This window comes from Hemitrygon akajei, chromosome 9 (genome assembly GCF_048418815.1).
Source record: "Hemitrygon akajei chromosome 9, sHemAka1.3, whole genome shotgun sequence".
Lineage (NCBI taxonomy): Eukaryota > Metazoa > Chordata > Chondrichthyes > Myliobatiformes > Dasyatidae > Hemitrygon > Hemitrygon akajei.
This window is the reverse complement of record NC_133132.1, coordinates 167,655,301-167,682,599: the sequence shown is the minus strand read 5'-3', so window position 1 is coordinate 167,682,599 and position 27,299 is coordinate 167,655,301. Positions and strand designations below refer to the sequence as shown.

At 42.0% G+C, this 27,299-nt stretch overlaps 1 protein-coding gene across 1 annotated transcript in view; it reads right to left on the bottom strand.

Moving 5' to 3' along the window:
* Window positions 1–2,478: 2,478 nt before the first annotated feature.
* scara5 (scavenger receptor class A, member 5 (putative)) overlaps window positions 2,479–27,299 on the bottom strand; it is a 161,190-nt gene continuing 136,369 nt past the window's right edge. The window contains exons 8-9 of the mRNA XM_073057455.1: window positions 25,834–26,025; window positions 2,479–2,938 (exon numbers count right to left, since the gene is read on the bottom strand). Coding sequence (XP_072913556.1) covers window positions 2,802–2,938; window positions 25,834–26,025 — 329 coding nt within the window. The 3' untranslated portion in view covers window positions 2,479–2,801. The remainder of the gene's footprint in view (window positions 2,939–25,833; window positions 26,026–27,299) is intronic.

The window sequence follows — 27,299 nt, the reverse complement described above, 5'->3', positions numbered from 1 at the left end:
GTAATCTAATGGGATGTGTCTGTATTATTTTGACACATACTCAGTGTCCACTTCATTAGGTACCTTCAGAATGGTCTTCATGATCTTCTGCGTCTGTAGCCTATTCACTTCAAGTTTGACATGCTGTGCATTCAAAGGTGCTCTCCTGTACACCACTGTTGTAATGTGTAGTTACTCGAGTTACTGTCAGCTTGAATCAGTCCAGCCATTCTCCTCTGACCTAGCTCATTAACAAGGTATTTTCACCCACAGATCTTCTGCTCACTGGATGTTCTTTTTGTTTTACATGGCATTCACTGTAAACTCTAGAGATTGTTGTGCATGAAAATCTCAGGAGATCGGCAGTTTCTGAGATACGCAAACAACCCCATCTGGCACCAACAATTATTCCACAGTCAAAGCTATTTCAATCACATTTCTTCCCCATTCTGATGTTTGGCCTGAACAACAACTGAACCTCTTGACCATGTCTGCCTGCCTTTATGCATTGAGTCGCTGCCACATGATTGGCTTATTAGATATTTGCATCAACGAACATTAGGAATTCCTAATGAAGTGGCCACTGAGTGTATGTTCTCATTAGGGAGCTCTGTGCCTTATGTGATACACAGTGCCTTCCCCTCTGTGTGGAGAAGTTGTCATGCAGCCATCTTAATGTAGGGGACTTGAGGATTCTGAGTTTGTGTTTGAACCAGTATATTTGAATCTTCAAGTAGTATATCAGGAACCAGGAATGGAATGGTTAGGCTTCTGCATGAGCTGAACTGATTTGTCAACAGGCTCACTTTCAAGTAATCTTTACAATTCACACAAAACGCTGGAGGAAGTCAGCAGGCCAGGCAGCAGCTATGAATAAACAGGTGATGTTTCGGGCTAAAGCCCTTCATCAGAACTGGAAAGGAAGGGGGGGAGATGCCAGATGTAAAGGTGGGGGTGATGGAAAGGAGAATATCTGGAAGGTGATAACGAAGCCAGGTGGATGAGGAAGGAATATGATAGGAGAGGAGAGTGGACCATAGGAGAAAGGGAAGCATAATCCAAACTGATTCAGCAGTAGACCATTCACTTTCTAAAGGACCTGGGGGCAGTAATGGGTAGGTGAGAAGAAGCAAAGGGCAAGAGTGGGGAATGGGGGAGGAGGAGAGGGTAAGGGAAATTTATTTTTTAATTTTAGTATTTTTTTTACAATTGCTGCACAGTATGTTGGAGGTTCAAAATATAAAATGTGGCAAAGCCTTAAAGAAACTATGATCATGTTCTAGTTGAAAGGTAATCACTTTGTCAAATATTTTAGTGAATGCACTAGTTTTTTTTAAAAGAAAACTAAAAATGAAAGCACACTGAGAGAATAGGATAGATAGATAGATAGATAGATAGATAGATAGATAGATAGATAGATAGATAGATAGATAGATAGATAAACCCCCACAGCTGTGGAGGCCAAGTCTTTATGTATATATAAGGAAGAGGTTGACAGATTCTTGATTGGTCAGGGCATGAAGGGATTTGGGGAGAAGGCAGGAGACTGGGGCTGAGAGGAAAATTGTATCAGCCATGATGAAATGGTAGAGCAGACTCGATGGGCTGAGTGGCCTAATTCTGCTTCTATATCTTATGGTCTTAAGGTCTTAATATATATTCTGTTTTTCATATTTCATATTTTGCAATGACATATAAAGGAGTCATTCAGTCCAGCAAGCCATACTAAATCTCATGCATCCATCCATTTATCTGTCTATCAGTCTATCCCTCTATCCATCCATCTGTCTATCCTTCAGTTTATCTATCTATCCATCTGCCTGTCTATATCTATCCAGATAGATAGATACTTTATTGATCCCAAAGGAAATTGCAGTGTCACAGTAGCATTACGAGTGCACAGATATACAAATATTAGAAGAGTAAGAAAGACTAAAATATCTATCTATCTATCTGTCTGTCTATCTCTCTATCTGCATGTCTACCTATCTATCCTTCCATCTATCTATCTGTCTATCGTCTATCTATCTATCTATCCATCAGCCTATCTGAGCCTGTCTGTCTAGCTCTCTATCTGCGTGTCTACCTACCTATCCATTGGCCTGTCTATCTGCATCTGTCTGTTTGTCTATCTTTCTATCTGGATATCTATCTATCTATCCATTGGCCTGTCTATCTGCATCTGTCTGTCTGTCTGTCTTTCTATCTGGATATCTATCTATCTATCCATTGGCCTGTCTATCTGTATCTGTCTGTTTGTCTATCTTTCTATCTGGATATCTATCTATCTATCCATTGGCCTGTCTATCTGCATCTGTCTATCTGTGCTGGTGATATTAAATCTGATTCTTATTCTGATCCGGAAGCAACCCATGCATTCAAGGGGAGAACGTACAAACTCCTTACAGACAGCAGTGGGAATCGAACCCTGATTGGTGATCACTGGCACTTTAAAGCGATTGCACCAGCTGTTTAATTGAGCACAATAGCAAGAAAGAATGACAGTGGTAATGTTTATTGAGTCGATGATCTCCAATATTCTTTCTTCAACATGCACAATAAAATCGGTGTCTGTATTCTTCAGTGCATTAAATGATTATCAAACAACATAACAATATTTATTATAATATTTTATCTTTTTCCAGAGATAATACTTCTGAATATAATTGTTTTCTACAGATGTTGTGGCATAAAATGATAAAATCATGGAGAGTAGGGAATGGGTTTGCTTTTCATAATTTTTTTAATAGGTGAAAATAAATCGAAATAGAAACAAAACTGATTTTAAATGTGTGATGCCCTTAAGGGTCCTCCTCCTCACATCATTCAACCTTGCAAATTAGACCCGCATCTTCTGCATGTCCACAGTTAGTCTTTCCCCATCCTGCGAATTTGCATTGGAGAATTGTGTCCTCTGTCCCTGTACAGGCCACATCATCCATCCAGATTTGCCCTGTACCTGCAAGCAAACAACCACTTTTTAGTTGGCTTTGGCATTTTTCCAGAAAAAAATATCACCAGTAAAAGTTGATCAAATGTTAAATTAATCAATTAAAACTATGAGCACAAGAGATTCTGCAGTTGCTGGAAATCCAGAGCAGCGCACAAAATGCTGGAGGAACTCTGCAGGACAGGCAGCATCTATGGAGGTATATAAACAATTGACATTTCGAGCCGAGAGCCTGCATCAGGACTGTAAAGGATGGGGGAAGAAGACAGAGTAAAAAGGTGAGGGGAGGGGGAGGGAGTACAGGCTGGAAGGTGATAGGTGGAGACTGGAGGAAAGGTGAGAGGGGATGAAGTAAGAAGCTGGGAGGTAGGTGGTAGGTGGAAATGGGCTCTGAAGGATTTCAACTTGAAGTGTCAACTTTTATTTATTGATTGATTAAGGTACAGTGTGGAATAGGCCTTTCCAACCATTCAAGTGGCGCTGCCCAGCAATCCCCCAAATTTAATTCGAGCCTAATCATGGGACAATGTATGGTGACCAATTAACCTACCAACCGGTATGTCTTTGGACTGTGGAAGGAAACCAGACACTTGGAGGAAACCCACACTGTCATGGGGAGAACATACAAACTCCTTACAGACAGTGGTGGAATTGAAGCTGGGTCACTGATACTGCAAAGAGTTGAGCTAACCACCACGTTATTGTGTCAGCTCACGGTATTGTTTATAACTGTTTATTAATTTCCATGGATGCTGCCTGACCTACTGATTTCATCCAGCATTCTGCTGAACATTGAAGGCATACCATGTTGGTGCCTGAATGCGTGATGACACTTGTACACCCTCGTATCGTGTCCAAAGTTCAAAGTTTGAAGTCAGCTTGTTATCATAGCACGTGTACTATGTGTCACCATATACTACCCCGAGATTCATTTTCTTTCAGGCATTCACAGCAGAACAAGTAGTACAATGGAATCAATGAAAACTACACACAAACAACCAAGGTGCCAAAGGAGAAAAAGCGCATATACGATACTAATGATAACAGAAATAGCATCAGAGTCATACAAATTATATTACGCCCAATTCATTATTACAGACAGGACGATCCATAATAACCATCTGGATATAATAATACAGGATAAACAAGCAAGAAGAACTTACTTAATAGACACAGCCTATCCAAACAACATAACTTACAGAAATCAGTAAGTGAAAAACACCAGAAACCTGCTGAATTAAAAGTGGAAATTGAAAAACAGGATATACATTGTCCCAATAGTAATATCTACAACTGGTAATATTCCAAAGTCAACTCACAATAGTATTAAACAATTAGGCTGACACAGCAATACATGTAAATCTCCAGAAATCCACAATATTAAATACCAATAAAATAGTCTAAAAGTCCCTAGAAATTGAGAAATGACTGTGCGTGGCTATGCCCCTACCTCAGGTTTTACCAGCTTCAGCTGAGAAAAAATGAAAATAATAATAATTTCATAAATAAATAAGACTGAGAACAAGAGTTGTAGAGTCCTTGAAAGTGAGTCCTTCAAATTATTTCCAGCAGCATCATATAAGCACCATTCACAAAAAAAGTGCAAGTGGTTAAACTCTAATGATTAGGGTTTTGCCAGCTGGTTCAAGAACCAAATGTTTGAAGTGAAGTATCTCTTTTTGAATGGGTGGCAGGATGGAGATACGTCTCTACCAAAGGAGGTGTAAGGAGCTCCTTCCCTCCAAGTGTGGGGGCTTATCTCCCCGATCAGGGTCACGTGAAGCCATGGGAGCAGGTGGTGGATGGTCGTATGAGCAGTCGGTGCAGATCACAAGTCCTGGTTTTGCAAAACCACTGATGCCAGGCAGACAATCTCTGAAGAGTATTGATAATGGCTGGGGGTCACCCGTCTTGTGAAGACACTGCCTAGAAGAAGGCAATGGCAAACCACTTCTGTAGAAAAAATTAACAAGAACAATCATGGTCATGGAAAGACTATGATTGCCTACGTCATATTGCACGGCACGTAATAAACGAACAAAGCTGTTCTTGAACCTGGTGTTGTGGGACTTCAGGCTTCAGTACGTCCAGCCTGGTGTTGGCTACAGAAAGATGGTATGGCCCAGATAGTGGGGATCTTTGACAATTGATGTTGCCTTCTTGAAGCAGTGCCTCCTGTAAATATTACCAGCAGAGGGGACAGACGTGCCCATTATGTATTGCTGTTCCAATCAGCGAGGATCTGCAGAAATTTGTGAAGAGTGTTTGATGATAAGCCGCACCTCTTTAACCTCCTAATGATGTAAAGACACTGTGCACTTTCATTATGATTGCATCTAGTTGCTGGGTCCAGGAGAAGTCATCTGATATGTTAACGCACAGAATTTTCCACAGCTAATTCCCTGATGCTGAGTAATACGTATTCAGCCCGCTTCACTCCTTGCTCCCCCAGAACCTCCATAACCTCCCCCCCCCCCCCACCAGCAACAGCCATTAGTGTTCACACACATTGACGCCCTCCATTGCTCAAGGTCAACCATGCATGTTGTGTCTTAGCCGTCCAAGTGATATGCAAGCCAAGCCAGTGTGGAGCAAGCTGTTGTCCACGCAGCCGATGAATCCAAAGGAATGGCAGAAACCAATACAGCTTGGCACCAGCGGCGTCCCAGGAGTTGCCAGTCAGCGCCGGACACAGAAGCTTAGGGACTCCAGCTCTGGATTTTTCCTCGGGGTTTACTCCCGGAGACTTCTTCGAGAGTGGGTGTAGCGGCAATGCAGTGGAAGTTTAGAGACAGAGTTTTCCTTCTCCTAGGTGAGCTGCCAACCATGGCTAGCAAGCCCCATCTGCCCAAAGCAACTGGCTTTAAGGCACCAGTAACCTGCCTTTGCTCCTTTTCCTGACAGTAGAAACCGTTCCGCTGGGCTTAGTAGCAAAGCCACACGTGAAGATCAGGAGCTAGTCTTAGTTGTCAAAGCCTATTTGAGAGGCACACCATTGGAACTTATCCCCACTACCTACCCTGGCTATGACAACCTTAAGAGGTCACATTACTGACGTACAAACATCATAACTGGAGAAAGTCATAAATTGCTCAGCAACTGTGACATTTTTTATTCTAAATATTTTAAATGCATGTAAGAATTTGAATTAATCTGAAAATCTGTGTTTCCTGTTTTTTTTGTAAATATCTAACACTTGTTGAAGGCCACATTGCAAAACTGGTGTAAGTTAAAGGCGGAATACAGGAAACTCAATTCAAAGTTGATATCAAACTAGTAAGATTGTTAAAAATTTGAGCACCATTCAAAGAGTGTGGACTTCGGTGAGTGAATGGGTAGTTGGTTTTATTTTAGAGATTTATTGCTTGAGTTTAGATTCACAGTTAAATTCTTTTAATCTTTTAGTAAATGTGCAAACAAATTTGTTGTTAATCCAGCTAGAATTTAATATTACTGACATACAGAATGTCATGAAAGTTCCTGTTTCGCAGCAGCAGTACAGTGCAAAACTTAATAACTAAGATTGTAAATTACAATAAAAAGCATATCATTAAAAAAAAGAAAATTTAATTAAATAATTCATGCAAAAAGAGAGGGGGAAAATAGTGAGGTAGTATTCATGGGTTCATTGTCCAATCACCAATCCTCATAGAGGGATCACAAGAGGAGAGAGTGGGTGATTTCATGTTCCTGGGCATCAAGATCTCTGAGGTTCTAACCCGGGGCCAACATATCAATGCGGCTGTAAGGAATGTAAGGCAGCAGCTATACTTCATTAGAAGTTTGAAGAGATTTGGTTTGTCACCTAAAACACTCGAAAACTTCTACAGATGTACCTTGGAGAGCAGTTTGACAGGCTGCATCACTGTCTGGTATGGGGAGGGAGGGATCCTATTGCAAAGGACCAAAAGAAACTACAGAAAATTGTAAAATTAATCAGCTCCATCTTGGGAACTAGCCTCTGTGGTATCCATGAGAACCCAAGACATCCTCAAGGAGCCAAGCCTCAGAAGGGCAGTGTCCCTTATTAAAGACGTCCATTATGTGGAATATAAGGTGTTACTATTTCACCCTGAGGGTAGCACAAGAGGAGTCATGTACCAATGTGTTGGAACAGGAATGGGAATTGGTTTTAAAATGTTTGGCCACTGGGAATATCGCTTTTGGTGGATGGAGCGGAAGTGCTCGATGAAGCTGACCCCCAATTTATAATGGGTATCATCAAAGCAGAGGAGGCTGTATCAGGAGCATTGGAGACAATAGATGATCTTGACAGATTCGCAAGTGAAGTGTTGTCTCAACTTTGAGGTCCTGAATGCAGGTGACTGGGCAGGTGTCTTTGTGTGATATGTCACTAATGTCTTACTTTATAGAAATACTGAGAAGGAATAAAAAAAGGATTGCAGGCAAAAATGTTTAGATCTCTTACAAGCAGTGAGAAAGGAAAGGTTGTCTAGAGTTGGAGATTTCAAGACTGTGTTCTGCAGGCTACAGTGTGCTAAATGGTGTTGGTTTAGAGTTTGCGTTGGACCCTGTTGTAACAGCGCAGGAGACCACAGACAGAAAGGCCAGGTTGGGGAGTCGCATGGGAAAATATAATGTCAACCAGAAGCTCAAATGATCACTCAGTCTGCGGTTTGTTTCTCCAATGTAGAGGCCATTTTATGAACACCAAACACAATAGATTAGATGGGAGGAAGTTCAAGAGAATCATTGCTTCACCTGGAAATACTGTTTGCTGGATTCAAACACTCACGCACTGAAGCTGGCTACATTCCCTGCAGCTGCCCCAACTTATCCCAATTCAATCCAGTTTTCACATTTCAGCCCCAAAGCCATTTCCAAAGTGTTTCACTCAGATTCACTGTTCGACTAGTTTTCCGTTCCATTTTCATTTCAAAGGCAAAGTAAATTTATTATCAAAGTACGTTTATACCACCATTTACTACCCTGAGATTCATTTTCTTGCAGGCATTTATAGGAAAACAAAGAAAGACGATACAATTTATAAAATGTATACGTAAACAAAGGCTGTCAGCCAATATACCAAAGGATAAAGTGCACAATTTACTAACTAACTAAATAAATAATTGGTACATACACTCTATGGCCACTTTATTAGGTACACCTGTACACCTGCTCATTAATGCAATTACCTAATCAGCCAATCATGTGGCAGCAACTCAATGCATCACAGCATGTAGACATGGTCCAGAGGTTTGGTTGTTGTTCAGATCGAACATCAAAATGGGGAAGAAATGTGATTGAAGTGACTTTGACTGAAGAATTATTGTGGTTTAAGTATCTCAGAAACTGTTGACCTCTTTGGAATTTTTACATACAACAGTCTCTAGACCAGGGGTTCCCAACTTTTTTATATTTTGTTCCAAAACCATTGAGCAATGGGTCTGTGGACCCCAGGTTGGGAACGAAAAACAGAAACATACATTTCTGTGAGGGAAAACATCTTGTTAATGAGAGAGGTCAGAGGAGAATGGCCAGATTGGTTCAAGCTGACAGGAAGGTGACAGTAACTCAAATAACCATATATTACAATGGTGGAGTTCAAAAGAGCATCTCGGAATGCACAGCACATCAAACGTTGAAGTAGATGTCAACAGAAGACCACAAACATACACTGAGTGGGCACTTTATTAGGAACAGGAGCCACCTTTAAAGTGGCCCCTGAGTGTACATAAGCAGATAAATACATTGATGAATGCATTAATGAATAAATGAATGAATGAGTGGATGAATTAATAAATAAACAATACTGAGAACATGAATTGTATGTCCTTGAAAGGGAGTCTGTATGTAGTTTATTTTATTATTCACGCCAATTTCTTTCACTAAATCATCTGGAACTCTTTCCCCCAGCTGGTACAAATGCAGTGATTTTCAGACCTAGAAAGCACAAACATCTACAATCCATTGTTGTTGGAGAAGGCACTTAGTGTGAGGCTTTGAACCCATGAACCTCTGACTAAGAGAACTAGTACAATTGAGCACCAGAGAGCTGAATTTGCATTACTGTTAGCCTGCTGGTTGTATATGGTGGGAAATGGATGGGAAAATGTGGGCAGCTTGCCCATTAGTTCCCGCTGTGTGTTGCTGGTGGTTGAGGCACCCCATTGGCAATGTGAACTTGGACAACTGTCTCTAAAGTCACAGCAAAGCTATGAAGATGTCTGTATAGGATGCTCCATGGTTTCTGGAATCCTGATCAAAGTCTCAATTAAATGCACACATCTGTATTTAATCACAATTTCCTTAAAACTCCTAGAGCTAACAAATATGTATCCTATCTCCTTGACAAAGACATCTGTGTAGCAAATGAATATTTTTTTCTAAGGGGAAGTAAAATGTTTTTGACATATTTTGCATACTTTTCATTGATAATGTTTCTTCGGTTTTCTGTTTCAAATAAACTATTCTATGGGAAACATTTTGTAACAGTTCCACTTAAAACACTAAAATAACATTTTTGCTTCCTTTTTTCAGCATATTTCAATTTATATTAAATGGAAAGGTCAATAAAACCGGCAAAACAAATTTCTAGCACAGTAGTATTTGTTCCATGTGTAGATGGGGGGAGGGGGAAGTTTCCCATGTGCTATCCACAGAATGTTGCGGTATATATTCATTGTATGTTTCTGAAATTAGGTCATTAATTGTTTGTTTATTTATTTATTGAGATAGAGTGCAGAGCAGGCCATTCCGGCCCTTCGAGCTTTGCTAACCAGCAATTCCCCCCCCCCCCCCCCCATTTAACCCTAACCTAATCACAGAACAACATACAATGACCAATTAACCCACTAACTGGAGAAAATGGCATTGGAAAGGGTTCAGAGGAGGTTCATAAGGATGATTCTGGGAATGGATGGGTTTTCGTACGAGGAACGTTTGATGGCTTGGGGTCTGTACTTGCTGGAATTTATAAGGATGAGAGGGGATCTCATTGAAGCCTTTCGAATGTTGAAAGGCCTAGACAGAGTAGATATGGAAAGAATGCTTTTGATGGTAGGGAAGTCTAGGATGAGAGGGCATAGCCTTAGGAAAGAGGGGTGTCAATTTGAAACAGAGATGTGGGGTGTTCATGAGTTCATGAGGCCTTTCAGAAATTGGATGGTGGAGGGGAAGAAGCTGTTCCTAAATCGTTGAGTGTGTGCCTTTAGGCTCCTGTATCTGCTTCCTGACGGTAGCAATGAGAACAAGCCATGACCTGGGTGATGGTGTGTTCTTGTGCATGAAGTAATAGCATGCAGAAAGGGCAAGAAAAATAAATAGCACAGTGATTTTTATTGCAAAAGAGTCAGAGGGTAGGAAAGGTTGTTCTTTCATCAACAGCTCAAGCTGAATTCTTTGATGTTTGGGGTCTCATCATCAGCTAGTCTGGGGGTCGATAATGAAAGTTGAAGCCCGAAGGTCAATGGTCAATCGGAAGTCCATTCAATGTTGATGCCCAGTGACTGGAGACTGTAGGCCTGTGGTTGGAGGACTGTCCATGTGTTGTAGGCCTGGGGTCGGAAGACTGCCCATGTGTTGTAGGCCTGGGGTCGGAGGACTGCCCATGTGTTGTAGGCCTGGGGTCGGAGGACTGCCCATGTGTTGTAGGCCCTGGGTTGGAGGACTGCCCATGTGTTGTAGGCCTGGGGTTGGATGCCTGCCCATGTGTGTGGGTGCGTGGGAGGCAGAAAGGGGCTTGCTTTGCTGTCATTGTTTGGTTGCTTGTGATGTTCTGGTTTGATGGATTCTGTGTTGTTCCGCTGAGCATTGTGTACATGCTTTTTTAGGCGCTGGAATGTGTGGCAGTTATTGCAAGCTGCCCCCATCACTTCCTTGGGTCTGTTGGTTGTTAATGCAAAAAACACTTTTTGCTGTATGTCTTGATGTACAGTCCTGTGCAAAAGCCTTAGGCACATACATAGAGCTGGGGTTCACAGACCTTTTACACAGTACTGTATTGGTCAACGTGGAGTAGAGAGCGAGTTTGTAAATCTGGAAGGAGCAAAAGATGTTGGGAAAGGTGAGGGTGGAGTGCTGCAGAAAGGGTGAGGGAGAGGTGACAAAGAAGGAGTCCCGGGGCGGGGTGTTTGCAAGGGTGCAGACACATCCAGCCCTGAGACACCAGGCAAGGTCATTTGATTCCAAAGGATTGGTCTATTTCTCCTAGAGGACCACAGACATGTTGGGTTTGGAGGCTTGCATGCCTCAGTGACCCGGAGAGCTATGCTGACTGGAGTCAGGGCTTTATGCTTTGACTCTTTGTAGGGTCACCCATGCCAAACAGGTCAAAGGGTAAAGGACAGAGTAAGAATGGCCCACCGGTCCTCCAGGTCTGGGGGTTCAGTTCGGGGCTAGTAACCCTGACTGGTAAATCAAAATTGTTACGGAAACAACAAAGAAGAATCTTCTGCATCTGAATGCAACAGTATTCCTGAGCTTTCGCCCGGGACTTGCATGACTGACAGAAGTGAAAACAGCGAGGAAACTACCAAAGGAAGTCCTGAATACCGCTAGAGATGGAGACCTTAATTGCTGCCCTAAATGCCAGTGGTGTAATAGGCAGTAAGTAATAGGTTTTTTGATCATTACAGAATGTCTCTCTAATGAAGTCTGTCCCTTCCCCTTTTCCCAACCATGATTCCCCTCTCTCTGCCCCCTTCCCACTCTCCGTCCACAAGATAGACCCATATCAGAATCAGGTTTATCATCACTCACAAATGACATGAAATTTATATGTGTGTGCCTGACTTTTGCACAGTCCTGTACTTGTGATAAAGAAATGAATCTAAATCTGAATTTAGCAGACTGAGGAGTGATCTTACTGAAACACATAACACTCTGAGGGACAAGTCAGGGGAAATGCTGAGGTAATTCCATCAATTGAACAATCTAAAATAAGGAATCATTGGTACACGTATAGAGGATGGCCATTTAAAACAGTAGCGTCTGGCGTTACTGTTACAGTAACAGAGACCCAGGTTCGATTCTGCCACACTCTGTGAGGAGTTTGTGCGTTCTCTGCGTGGGATTCCTCTGGGAGTTCCGGTTTCCTCCCACAATCCAAAGACATAGATAGATAGATAGATAGATAGATAGATAGATACTTTATTCATCCCCATGGGGAAATTCAACTTTTTTTCCAATGTCCCATACACTTGTTGTAGCAAAAACTCATTACATACAATACTTAACTCAGTAATAATATGATATGCATCTAAATCACTAACTCAAAAAGCATTAATACTAGCTTTAAAAAAGTTCTTAAGTCCTGGCAGTTGAATTGTAAAGCCTAATGGCATTGGGGAGTATTGACCTCTTCATCCTGTCTGAGGAGCATTGCATCGACAGTAACCTGTCGCTGAAACTGCTTCTCTGTCTCTGGATGGTGCTATGTAGAGGATGTTCAGGGTTTTCCATAATTGACCGTAGCCTACTCAGCGCCCTTCGCTCAGCTACCGATGTTAAACTCTCCAGTACTTTGCCCACGACAGAGCCCGCCTTCCTTATCAGCTTATTAAGACGTGAGGCGTCCTTCTTCTTAATGCTTCCTCCCCAACACGCCACCACATACGGAGAGTTGATTCATTGGTCACATGGGTGTAATTGAGTGGTGCTGGCTCGTTGGCCCAGAAGGGCTGGTTACCATGCTGAATCCCTAAATAAATACACACCGGAGATTGTGGGAACTTCTTGGAGAGACTGATGAACCTCTTAAATTCTCTAGCTGGGAGGGATGTGGAGGTTAGAACACAGGAAATACTTATAGAGAGGGAGAATGTTTGTTTCAAGATCAGGAGATGAAGGGCTCCGTTTAGCTGCCCCATGAAAGGGTTGGGATTGATCAGCCATTATTATATAGAGTGGCAGGCCAGGAGTTTCAGTCCTGTCCTTATTTCATTGAGTTGGAGTTTCTACAGTACAGTAGTACAGTGGGAGTGTAGCAATTAGATAAACACTTTACGGCGCCAGCTGTAAGACTGGGGTTCAATTCCTACTGCTTCCTGTAAGGAGTTTATCCTTAACCCATGCTCTACTCTCTCTCCAGCTCAAATGCTACCTATAAATTTTCTGACGGTACACTCGTTGTTGGCAGAATGGCATACACGAGCTGGATATATCAGCTGGTTGAGTGGTGTTACAACAACAACCTTGCACTCAACTTCAGTAAGACCAAAGAGCTGGTTGTGGACTTCAGAAAGGGCAAGACAAGGGAACACATACTGATCCATATAGAGAGACCAGAAGTGGAGAGAGTGAGTAATTTTGTGTTCCTGGGGTCAATATCTCTGAGGATCTAATCTGGATCCAACATACTGATGCAACTACAAAGAAGGTAAGGGAGGGGATATATTTCATATATTTCATTAGGAGTCTAAGATTTGGTACGTCACCAAAAACACTTGAAAATTTCTATAGAGGTAGTATGAAGTGCATTCTAACTGGTTGCATCATTGTCTGGTATGTGGGGAGGTTACTGCACAGGATCGTAATAAGCTGCAGAGAGTTATAAACTTAGTCAGCTCCATCATGAGTACCAGCCTCATATCAGTACCAGGATATCTTCAAGGAGCGATGCCACAAATAGGCGGCATCCATCATTAAGGACCCCCATCACCCAGGACATGCCTTGTTCTGATTCCTACCATCAATAAGGAGGTACAGGAACCTGAAGGGTACACACTCAATGATTCAGGAACAGCTTCTTCCCCTGAGGATCTAACATGCCATCTGATTTCTGAAAGGTCATTGAGCCCATGAAAACTACCTCACTACTTTCTTTTTTGCACTACATACCTAATTTAACTATTTAATCTATATACCTACTGCAATTCACAGATTTTTTTTCTATTACCTGTATTACGTATTGCATTGTACTGCTGCCACAAAGTCAACAAATTTCATGACGTGCGCTGGAGATATTAAACCTGCTTCAGGTTCTCCCCGACCATGTGAGTTTCCTCTGGAAGTTTCTGTTTCCTCCCACAGTCCAAAGCTGTATGGGTTAGGATTAATAAATTAAATAATAAATGTGGACATGATACGTGCCTGCAGCACATCTTGGGCAGTGTTGGTCGTTGAAGCAAACAATGCATTTCACTGCGTGTTTTGATGTTCCAATGTACGTATGACAAATACAATTAAACTTCAAATTCTTTAAGTTTGCCTAATGTGGGAGATGTTGCCCAAAGCTGCCAGGAACAACCCACTGTGAAAAATAAACACTCTGTCCTTATTTACTGCTGTGGTCCTCGCTGAAATGCGCTGTAGGGACTTCATCCAGAAACTTTCCAATTCCCAAAGGAAAAATCTGAGGTTTCTGGAACATTCTTTTACAAGGGTTTTTTGCAAAATGTCCTAATTTGTAAAATGTATTAAACGTGCTTTGTGGAATGGGGAAAAAAAATCTTTCATGTCCCTATAATCAATTCTCTTTCATTTCTTTAACCTCTTTAGGACAGAAGGCTTCCATATTGAACTCCTTCACTTAATGCCAGACATTGATAGTCATTTTAAAGCCTGTTCAGTAAGGAAAAGTTGTAAAGTGATGGCAATAATTAAACAATAGTTTTGAAAAAGTTATAGAAATACTTATTTATTTAGAGATGACAGTGTGGAACAGGCTCCTCTGACCCCTCGAGCTGCATTGCCAAGCAACCCACCGATTTATATGTAGATGAATTGATGCCTTTCTGGAAAAGTTTGCATATGATATGAGGATAGGTGGAGGGACAGGTAGTTTTGAGGAAGTAGAGAGGCTACAGAAGGACTTAGGCAGATTCCGAGAATGTGCAAAGAAGTGACAGATGATGCACAGTGTTGGGAAGTGTACGGTCATGCACTTTTGTAGAAGAAATGAAAGGGTAGACTATTTTCTAAATGGAAGGAAAATTAAAAAATCTGGGGTGCAAAGGGATTTGGGAGTTCCTGTGCTGGATTCCCTAAAGGTTAATTTGCAGGCGTCTGTGGTGAGGAAGGCAAATGTGATGATGTGATGTTGGCATTCATTTCAAGAGGACTAGAATATAAAAACAAGGATGTAATGTTGAGAATTTATAAAGCACTGGTGATGCCTCACTTGGAGTATTGTGAGCAGTTTTGGGTCCCTTATCTGAAATAGGATTTGCTGACATTGGAGAGGGTTCAAAGGAGGTTCATGAGAATGATACCAGGTTTGAAAGGCTTTCCAAATTAAGAGTATTTGATGGCTCTGGGCCTTTCTTTATTCACTGGAATTCAGAAGAATGAGAGGCACCTCATTGAAACCTATTGAATATTGAAAGGCCTCAATAGAGTGGATGCTTCCTGTGGTTGGGGGAGTCGAAGACCAGAGGCAGAATCTCAGAATAGAAGGATGTCCATTTAGAATAGAGATGAAGAGCAATTTCTTTAGCCAGGGAGTGGTTAATCTGTGGAATTTGTTGCCACAGGTGGCTGTGGAGGCCAAATCATTGGGTATATTTAAGGCAGAGGCTGATAGATTCTTGATTGGTCAGGACATGAAGGGACACAGGGAGAAGGCAGGAGATTGACAGGGAAATTGATCAGCCATGATGAAGTGGCCTAATTCTGCTCCTATATCTTATGGGCTTATGGTAATAGCATTGTGCTAACCGCTATGCTACTATGGTGCCCCAAATACGATGTCAGATTAAACAAAATTTCTCTCTTGGGCATGTTATCCATCTCAGACTTTACCTAGTATTACTCAGAGAGTCATAGAAAAGTACAGCACAGAAATAGGTCCTCTGGCCCATCTAGTCTGTGCCAAAAAATTTCATATTACATAGAAACATAGAAAACCTACAGCAGAATACAGGCCCTTCAGCCCACAAAGTTGTGCCCAACACATTCCTACCTTAAAAATGACTAGGCTTCCCTATAGCACTCTATTTTTCTAAGCTCCATGTACCTACTCAAAAGTGTCTTAAAAGACCCGACCGTATCCGCCTCCACCACCTTTGCCGGCAGCCCATTCCACGCACTCACCACTCTGCATAAAAGACTTACCCCTGACATCTCCTCTGTACCTACTCCCAAGCACCTTAAACCTGTGTCCTCTTGTGGCAGCCATTTCAGCCCTGGGAAAAAGCCTCTGACTATCCACACGATCAATACCTCTCATCATCTTATATACCTCTATTGGGTCACCTCTCATCCTCCGTCGCTCCAAGGAGAAAAGGCAGAGTTCACTCAACCTATTCTCATAAGGCATGCTTCCCAATCCAGGCAACATCTTTGTAAATCTCCTCTGCACCCTTTCTATGGTTTCCATATCCTTCCTGTAGTGAGGCGACCAGAACTGAGCACAGTACTCCAAGTGGGGTCTGACCAGGGTCCTATATAGCTGCAACATTACCTCTTGGCTCCTAAATTCATTTCCACAATTGATGAAGGCCAATACACCGTACGCCTTCTTAACCACAGAGTCCATAGATATTGCAAATTACGTTTTGCAGAATTGGCTTAATGACATTAGTAAGTAACTTAACTGTACTCAACTACATTATGTTTGCATACATTGGGCTGGGTTCATGTCAGGCAGTTGTCAGGACTGGCGGTTTAGGAGGGGAGACATTTGGCAGTCTCCTGGGACTGTGGTCATACTCCACTACACTTGTTACCCTCCAACAGGATGACTGAAAATTCAAAGGTGAAATCCCATCCAACACCTTGAAGCCCACAAGAACACTGGCAGCTCCAACATGAATTCCCAGCAACATATGATAAACTGTACATATTGCACTCATTAAAGCCAAAGCTGAAAATAGTCAACATGTTGGAATCACAAGCTGATCCTGCCTCTGAAATTAAATATTAGAATAACACACAGCAGCTTTTCTTCATTTAGGAAAGCAGACCGTGATTATTTCCTCCACTCGAATAAAGGAAAGCATGAAAACTGTCTGGCTGCAAAAATTCAGAAATACGGAACATCAAAAGCAGAATAGCGTTGTTAAATGTGAACGATAATAAGACATAGAAACATAGAAAACCTACGGCACAATACAGGCCCTTCAGCCCACAAAGTTGTGCCCAACATATCCTTACCTTAGAAATTACTAGGCTTACCCATAGCCCTCTATTTTTCTAAGCTCCATGTACCTACTCAGAAGTCTCTTAAAAGACCTATCATACCCGCCTCCACCACCTTTGCCGGCAGCCCATTCCACACACTCACCACTCTCTGAGTAAAACACTTACCCTTGACATCTCCTCTGTACCTACTCCCCAGCACCTTAAACCTGTGTCCTCTTGTGGCAACCATTTCAGCCCTGCGAAAAAGCCTCTGACTATCTACACGATCAATGCCTCTTATCATCTTATACATCACTATCAGGTCACCTCTCATCCTCCGTCACTCCAAAGAGAAAAGGTCGAGTTCACTCAACCTATTCTTATGAGGCATGCTCCCCAATCCAGGCAACATCCTTGTAAATCTCCTCTGCACCCTTTCTATGGTTTCCACATCCTTCCTGTAGTGAGGCAACCAGAACTGAGCACAGTGCTCCAAGTGGGGTCTGCCCAGGGTCCAAAATAGCTGCAACATTACCTCTCAGCTCCTAAATTCAATTCCACAATTGATGAAGGCCAATACACCATACGCCTTCTTAACCACAGAGTCAACCTGTGCAGCTGCTTTGAGTGTCCTATGGACTCGGACCCCAAGATTCCTCTGATCCTCCACACTGCCAAGAGTCTTACCGTTAGTACTATATTTTGCCGACATATTTGACCTACCAAAATGAACCACTTTACACTTATCTGGGTTGAACTCTATCTGCCACTTCTCAGCCCAGTTTTGCATCCTATCGATGTCCTGTTGTAACCACTGACCGCCCTCCACACTATCCACAACACCTCCAACCTTTGTGTCATCAACAAACTTACTAACCCATCCCTCCACTTTCTCATCCAGGTCATTTATAAAAATCACAAAGAGTAGGGGTCCCAGAACAGATCCCTGAGGCACTCCAATGGTGACTGACCTCCATGCAAAATATGACCTGTCTACAACCACTCTTTGCCTTCTGTGGGGAAGCCTGTTCTGGATCCAAAAGCAATGTCCCCTTGGATCCCATGCCTCCTTAATTTCTCAATAAGCCTAGCATGGGGTACCTTATCAAATGCCTTGCTGAAATCCATATACACTACATCTACTGCTCTTCCTTCATCAATGTGTTTAGTCACATCCTCAAAAAATTCAATCAGGCTCATAAGGCATGACCTGCCCTCGACAAAGCCATGCTGATTATTCCTAATCATATTATACCTCTCCAAATGTTCATAAATTCAGGATCTTCTCCATCAACTTACCAACCACTGAGGTAAGACTCACTGGTCTATAATTTTCTGGGCTATCTCTACTCTCTTTCCTGGATAAAGGAACAACAACTACAACCCTCCAATCCTCCGGAACCACTCCCGTCCCCATTGATGATACAAATATCATCGCCAGAGGCTCAGCAATCTCTTCCCTTGCCTCCCACAGTAGCCTGGGGTACATCTCAACCGGTCCCAGCAACTTATCCAGCTTGATGCTTTGTAAAAACTCCAGCACATCCTCTTTCTTAATATCTACATGCTCAAGCTTTTCAGTCTGCGGCAAGTCATCACTACTATCACCAAGATCCTTTTCCAGAGTGAATACTGAAGCAAAGTATTCATTAACTACCTCAGCTATTTCCTCTGGTTCCATACACACTTTCCCACTGTCACACTTGATTAGTCCTATTCTTTCACGTCTTATCCTCCTGCACTTCACATACTTGTAGAATGCCTTGGGGTTTTCCTTAATCCTGCCCACCAGGGCCTTCTCATGGCCCCTTCTGGCTCACCTAATTTCCTTCTTAAGCACCTTCCTGTTAGCCTTATAATCTTCTAGATCTCTAACATTACCTAGCTCTCTGAACCTTTTGTAAGCTTTTCTTTCCTTCTTGACTAGATTTCTTACAGCCTTTGTACACCATGGATCCTGTACCCTGCCATAACTTCCTTGTCTCATTGGAACGTACCTATGCAGAACTCCACACAAATATTCCCTGAACACATGCCACATTTCTTACGTACTTTTCCCTGAGAACATCTGTTTCCAATTTAAGCTTCCAATTTCCTGCCTGATAGCCTCATAATTCCCCTTACTCTAATTAAACACTTTTCTAACTTGTCTGTTCCTATCACTTTCCAATGCTATTGTGAAGGAGATAGAATTATGATCACTATCTCTAAAATGCTCTTGCCACCTAACCAGGTTGATTTCCCAATACCAAACCAAGTACAGCCTCTCCTCTCGTAGGCTTATCTACATACTGTGTCAAGAAACATTCCTGAACACACCTAACAAACTCCACCCTATCTAAACCCCTTGCTCTAGGGAGATGCCAATTGATACTTGTGAAATTAAAATCTCCCATCACGACAACTCTGTTATTACTGCACCTTTCCAGGATCTGTTTCCCTATCTACTCCTTGATATCCCTGTTACTACTGGACGGCCTATAAAAAACACCCAGTAAAGTTATTGACCCGTTCCTACTCCTAACCTCCACCCACAGAGACTCCGTAGACATCCCTCCATGGCATCCACCTTTTCTGCAGCTGTGACACTATCTCTGATCAACAGTGCCACACCCCCACCTCTTTTGCCTCCCTCCCTGTCCTTTCTGAAACATCTAAAACCCGGCACTGAAGTAACCATTCCTGTCCCTGAGCCATCCGAGTCTCTGTACTGGCCACCACATTATATCTCCAATTACTGATTCACGTTCTAAGCTCATCCACTTTGTTCACAACACTCCTTGCATTAAAATAGACACATCTCAAACCTTCGGTCTGAACGCGTCCCTTCCCTATCACCTTTTAAATCTTCTCTCCACTTTTCGATCACACTCTCCATTAAATTCTTAGCAGTTTGTGGATAATCTCTGAAGCTGACTTCTCACCTACAAAGAGGCATACCATGATCTTTGAACCCTCTGTAAATGTCTAAGGCTGTGCATCTGGACCAAGTTGTTGCAAAATTACTACTCATATTTTCGACAGATGTTTTCTTCTCTGATCCATTAAGTTACTAGTCGCTATATTTTTAAACAAAGTTGACTTAGCATGGATAGATTAAAGAGCATATAATGCAGTCTAGCTTACATTTGTAAGCCAAGCACATGTTAACTATTACTGGTTAACTTTTGTTTTAGTACATGAGATGCCAAGAATAAAATTAACATCCTCTCCACCACAATTAACTGGGTTTAATCAGATCTTGGGAAATTACTAACCTATTTTATTGGCTTTGGTTTGGAATTTGCGATTGCTGTGTTTAATTCTCACTGCATGATATGTTAGCACACCTGTTAACGAACAGCATACATTGACTGAATGATATAAGCACCGCCAACTTCTTAGAACCCAGCCATGGCTGCTCCCAAGCCCATGCAGAGAAAGGAGGAGGGTTGAGAATCGGGCTGGCAACTTGACCTTGTAAAAGCAACAAATGCTACAGAAACGGCAATCAAAAGCACTGGATTCCATCAGACAGCAAAAGGACAATGCTGAAGCTACTGTCAGTGACTGTTCCAGCTGAAAACTGTTTGCCGCCCGATGTGCCAATTAAGGCGTGGGCAGAACTAAGTCCAAGTCCAAGTAGCGTCTTAGAAGGAGAAGTAAAAATTCAGATCAAATATCTATTCAGTAATTGATTCAGTCCGAGATACTGAAGTGCTGAGTTTTTGATGGACCTAGATGAAGTTCTCCTTGGGGAGTGCTTCTGCTTTTGCTTGCGTGGTGGGAGTGTGGGGGGGGGGGGGGGGGGTTGGCGGTGCTTCTGCTGGTGTAAGTGGGAGACGGCGGGTTCAATGCTTCTACTGTTGCTGGTGTGTGGGAGTGGGGACTGTCACTATCATTCATTCTTTAGGGATTTTGTTTCATGGATGTCTGTGAAGAGTAAGAATTTCAGGTTGTACGTTGCATACATTCTCTGATATTAAATTGAACTGTTTTTTTAAAGAAAGATTCCATATCCTAAAAAAAAGTATGTTCAAAATGAAATTTAGTCCATAAAACAATAAAACCATAAAATGCAGGAGCAAAACCAGGCCATTCGTCCCATCAAGTCTGTTCCGCTATTCTATTATGGGTGATTTATTACTGTTGAAATCTGCAGACTGGTGTGTGAGACTGCAAGTCCAGGCCTGAGACTGGAGGTTGAAGGCCCGGAGGCAGCCTTGTCCTGGGGTTGGAGGCCTGTCTGTGTGAGTGTGAAGGGGGTGGGGGAGGGAGGAAAGGTTCTTGTTTTGATTGTTTTCTTTTGTCGTTGTGTTGTAGTTCTTGCCACTGCTTGTGTTGCTCTCTGGAACACTGTGGGCATGCTACGTTGGCACCAGAGTGTGTGGTGACACTCGTGGGTTGCCCGAGGCACACCCTTGCGTGGTATTGGTCATTGACGCAAACGATGCATTTCACTGTATGTTTCGATGTACTCGTGATAAATACACCTGAGATCCGAGTCATAGAGTCACGGAAAAATGAAGAACAAACAGAAACAGAAATGCAGAACAGAAGCTGCCTACTCCCATCGACCTGCACTGGGACCATTGCCCTCCACACCTCTACTATCCATGTACCTATCCAAACTCCTCGTAAACACCAAAATCAAGCTCGCATGCACCACTTGTGCTGGCAGCTCGTTCCACACTCTCACCACCCTCCGAGTGAAAAAGCTCCCTCTAAGGTGGGGGGGGGGGGGGGGGGTCGGGGTGGTGTGTGTGTGTGTGTGTGTGTGTGTGTGTGTGTGTGTGTGTGTGTGTGTGTGTGTGTGTGTGTGTGTGTGTGTGTGTGTGTGTGTGCACTACCTTTTTGCTGTCTTTTTGCACAGCTTATTTGTTTTTTAAAATATATATAGTCCTTATTGTAATGTATATTTTACTTATTGCGCTGTATTGCTGCCACAAAATAACACACTTCATGATATACAGTACGTCAGTGATAATAAAGCTGTTTCTGAGTCTGATTATGAAGTTCAGTCCCAGTATCGTACCTGTTCTGCAGGTTTGTGGTTTCTGACAGCTCAAGAGAAATAAAGATGATTCACGTGGACATTTATCTGCTTCAAGTTGCATAATAAAGGCTTCTTTGAGGGTAGTTATGAGGGATAGAATGAAAGGCAGAGGGAAGTGAGTGGAGAATAAGTGCAAAGATGTAATGTCGAGACTTTATAAAGCACTGGTGGGGCCTCACTTGGAGTATTGTGAGCAGTTTTGGGCCCCTTATCTTCGAAAGGATGTGCCCACAATGGAGAGGGTTCAAAGCAGATTCATGAAAATGATTCTGGGATTGAAAGGCTTGTCATATGAGGAGTGTTTGATGGCTCTGGGTCTGCGCCCACTGGAGGTCAGAAGAATGAAACCCATTGAATGTTGAAAGGCCTCAGAATAGGGGGACATCCATTAAAAACGGAGAAGAGGAGGAGTTTCTTTAGCCAGGGAGTGGTGAATCTGTGGAGTTCGTTGCCCCAGATGGCTGTGGAGGCCAGGTCATTGAGTATATTTAAGGCAGAGCTTGATAGATTCTTGATCAGCCTGGGCATGTTGGAAATCGGGGAGAAGGCAGAAGATTAGGGCTAAGAGGGAAAAAGGATCAACCATGATGAAATGGCAGAGCAGACTCGATGGGCCAAATGACCTGATTCTGTCCCTATATCTTATAAAGCTTCCAGATTGATGCCTCCACCTTTGCAACACAAATAGGAATTTGAGGGAAGTTAGGAATAATTAAGTGGTTGAGTGCAGTTCTGGTGAACTTTTGAAACAAAAGCATAAATAGAAAAGAATCAGAAATAAACATTCTGTACTGTAGTGTTCTTTGGCTCTTTGAATCTGTGACTCTATAAAGTAAAGATGGCGAGAATGCAAATTTACTGATTTATTTTCCTTTAGGAATTCAGTATAGTAACAGGCCCTACCAGCCTAATGAACCCACATTCCCCAATTACACCCATGTGACCAATTAACCTTCTAGCCTGTATGTCTTTGGAATGTGGGAGGAAACCAGAACACCCGGAAGAAAACCCCACAGTCACCGGGAGATCATTTTATTCTGTTTTTTGCGTTTTGGGGTTTTGATAGTTATTTCTGTTTCATGGCTGTCTGTGAAAAGATAAATCTCAGGGTTGTATGCTGCATACACACATTGATAATAAATGTACTTTGAACCTTGAACCTTTGAATCAAACTCCTTAAGGACAGTGGCAGGAACTGAAGTCGGGTTGCTGCTGTCATGCCATCTGTATGATTGGGAGAGGTGTGTAGAAGAAGCACAGATAACGAGGGAGGGTGGGGGAAAATCGCTGAAAAGTTCTGCAGGACACAATTACCTTGCACCACGAGCAGAGAATTCAGTCTCATTTTTCAGCATTCAGTATTTTTTCTGAGTGACCAGAATGAAGCGGTGGCCCCCAGCTCCCTCTTGAAAGGAAAGAAGAAAAGACAGGTAGTAAAGAGAAGACAAAACACCGAATCAATGAGAAAAGGCAGATGTGGAAGAGAAAAGGCAGGGAAAGAAGTAACAGACATAAGAGATTCTGCAAGTGCTGGAAATCTTGAGCAACACACACAATTGCTGGAGCAACTATGGAGAAACACATACAAAATGCTGGCTGTTGTGTTTTGTAACTCCAAAAACTAATTGAAAGAAAAACATAGGAAATGTGTCCCGATGAATTGTCTCGGCCTGAAACGTCAGCAGTGCTTCTCCCTATAGATGCTGCCTGGCCTGCTGCTTTCCACCAGCATTTTGTGTGTGTTGCTTAAAAATGCGTCTACTTCATTTTTACTTTGATGCGGTGATGAAATAACATACAGTATGCCATTCACGTAGTTTTACTTATATCCTGATATGAACCATATGAACAACAATGAATGCTTAGTCAAAAAATATATTTGCAATATTACTCAAATATTACTGAAATATTAAATAAATAAGACTCCTACCTGCTTAGCTATAAACTCCAACACAACCAAGAATACATCTCAACTATATACATAATATGTTCTATAATACACTAGGGGCATTAAACAAGTTCTTAGATAGGCACATTGATGAAAAAAATGGAAGGCTAGGAAGAGATAGAGTGATCTTAAAGGAGGTTAAAAGGTTGGAACAACATCATGGGCTGAAAGGCTTGCACTATGCTGAATCGTTCTATGTTTAATGCTCTAACTCAGCAGGTCAGGTAGCATCTGTGGAGGGGAGTGAACAACAGACATTCTGGGCCGAGATCCTTTGTCAGTTCACTGATGAAGTAACAGAAGATAGCAGACACAAAGAAGTCACGGTTTAGTTCAGAAAATTAGAGGGGTTGCACTGTAGTAGTTAACACAATGCTATTTCAATGCCAGTGAACTGGGTTCCATTCCCACTGCTGTCAATAAGGAGTTTGTCTGTTCTCCCCGTGACTATGTAGGTTTCCTCTGGGAGCTCCAGTTTCCTCGCACATTCCAAAGGTGTATGGGTTAGTAAGTTATGTGTGTAATATGGGCTTGTTGGGCCGGTAGGACCTGTTACTGTACTCAATCCCTAATTAATTACATTTCTTTTTGTCTAATTTTTTCTCTTTTTGCACTTTTTAATATGTATACTTCTTACTGTAATTTACAGTTATAATGATTAAGTATTACAATGAAATGCTGCTGCAAAACAACAAACTTCACAACATATGCTGGTGATATTAAACCTGATTCTGAAATACTCTCTAACCATGTTCGAAATGACGGGAACGTATTATGCACCATTTGGCAAAAAAGTCATGCTTTGACTCTTTATGGTAGTGAAAAGGTAACTCCAAGTCAAGTTCCATTCCAGTAAGGGAATAACTAAAGTAGGACTTGAACCCAAGGAAAATACAGCTCACCACATGAGAGAGATGTAAAGTAACCAACAAAGCGGCCAAGAGTACTGTATTTCATACACCTTCCTCAGGAAATATCAATGTACAAAGCTCATATATCTACACCAGAAAGAGAAGAAAAATGTTCTGATTAATCCAATGCGGAGTGATTCTACCCTTGAGAGCACCAATGCAAAGTCAGATTCTGAAATGTCCACATATTAATGCAAGTATTAAAAACTAAGCATGTCATATGATATGCTCCCACAAAAACACACAACTCCATTAATATGGAAACTGATGTAAGATGCTACTATTTTTTTAAAGAAGAAAATAAAAACTGTATTGTCCTTGTATAAAATTAATTCACACAGAATAAGTTTACTGATGATTGGGCTGAAACAATCACTTGTTTCAGAAGTTTATTTAATGATACAGTAAATCCTTTGCCTGTACAGGATGTGATATCTGAACCAATGGAACAATGGACTGTTTCATTCTCATCGGAGCATAATTCATATGAAACGAGGCTTTGGTTACAAATTAAATGCAGCTCCAAATCTAACAGCTATCAAATTACCATTTTAAAGTCAAGTCGTTGGTTTGTTATGTGTCCTGTGGTATGACGTTTATGATCATGGTGTTTTTGTGGCCATGATTGCTCTTGGCAAATTTTCCCACAGAATTGGTTTCATTGCCATCTTCTGGGCAGTGTCTTTACAAGACGGGTGACAACAGCCATTATCAATACTCTTCAGAGATTGTCTGTCTGACGTCAGTGGTCACATAACCAGGACTTGAGATATACACCAGCTGCTCATACGACTATCCATCCACTTCTGTAGAAAAGTTTGTCATGAACAATCATGGTCATGGGAAGACCGTGATCACCCATGTCACACGACATGGCACATAACGAACGAGTGAACTGCTAAAACATCCAACTTAAAACTCTTACAAACAGAAAGTTCATCACACACAGACACATTTTTGGTATTTTAAAAACAATACAAAATATTACCTTGTCCAAACTTCTTTGATGTATGGGTTTCAGAGACTTCTTTATAGCCAAGCATTCTACAGACCACTTCTCCATCCAACTTGTCCCATTTGTCATCACACACCGTTCCCCACAGCGAGTCGTAGAAAACCTCCACCCTGCCTTCGTGAGGTCCGGTGCCATTCACCAGTCTTACCACAGGTCCAATTTCTCCTAGTGAAAACATGGATTAACAAAACGATTAAAATCCAACCACATTAACGAACCTGGCTGTTGTAAGGAAATTGCAGAAGTGTTAGATGTAACTTCCAAGACCGTCTGGACCATAAATCCAATTGAAAAACTGTAAGTTTTGTTGCTATCTTGGGCCATTTTGATCAGAGTGACCAGTAAGTAATGAATACTGAGCTGAACTGAATATGGACTCTTTCATTTTGGTGTATCATATTCTGTGTTTTTTTTTGCTGCCTTCTGTACGATTTGCTTTTTTTTTCACTTGTGAGTGGAGGAGGGAAGTTCGATGCTTTTTTAATGGGCTTCATGGTTTTTTTGTTTCGTGGCTGTCTGCGGGAGGACGAATCTCGGGGTTGCATGCTACATACATATTTTGATCATAAATGTACTTTGAGTCTTTGAATTAGGCAAGAGTAAATGGAAGGAAAATCAAAACCAGATAACTTTAGTCCTCGCAGCTCAACATATTTTGAAATGAAGTTGCTGGAATTTTCTTAGGAGAAAGAATGAGTGGACATTTAGAAAATTATGAGCTGATCATAGACTCGTGGTTCACTTAAATTAGCAGCATCCGTCATCAAGGATCTCCCCCCATCCAGGCCATGTTTTCTTCTCATTGCTGCCGTCAGGTAGGAGGTACAGGAGCCTTAGGTCCCACACCACCAGATTGAGGAACAGTTATTACCATATCAGGCTCCTGAACCAACATGAATAATCTCAACTCTGACTGATTCACTTCTCCCATTCCATCAAGGCTGATTTATTACCTCTCTCTACTCCATTCTCCTGCCTTCTCCTCATCAACTTTGATGCCCTTACTAATCAAGAACCTCCACACATCCACTCTCTCTAGACCTTTCAATATTCAATAGGTTTCTGAGATCCCCTGTCATTCTACTAAACTCCAGTGAGCATAAGCCCAGAGCTATCAAACGCTCCGCACACCTCAAGGGGAATTTCTAGGTGCATTTGATGTAATTTCCAAAACTGTCGGGATTATAAATCCATTTGAAAATCAGACAAGAACAAAAGAGATCATTAGTTAACGTGAAAACACAGGGAATAGCAACACAGACAAAATGCTGGAGGCACTCAGCAGTTCAGGCGGCATCTATGGAAACGTATAACAGCTGGTGTTTCAGACCAAGACCCTTCTTCAGGACTGAATAGGAGCTAATTAATTTACTAATCTTATGTGGAGTGAAGTGGAGATATCCCTTGGTTGAGGTCAACAATGGATGTTGTGTCCTAAC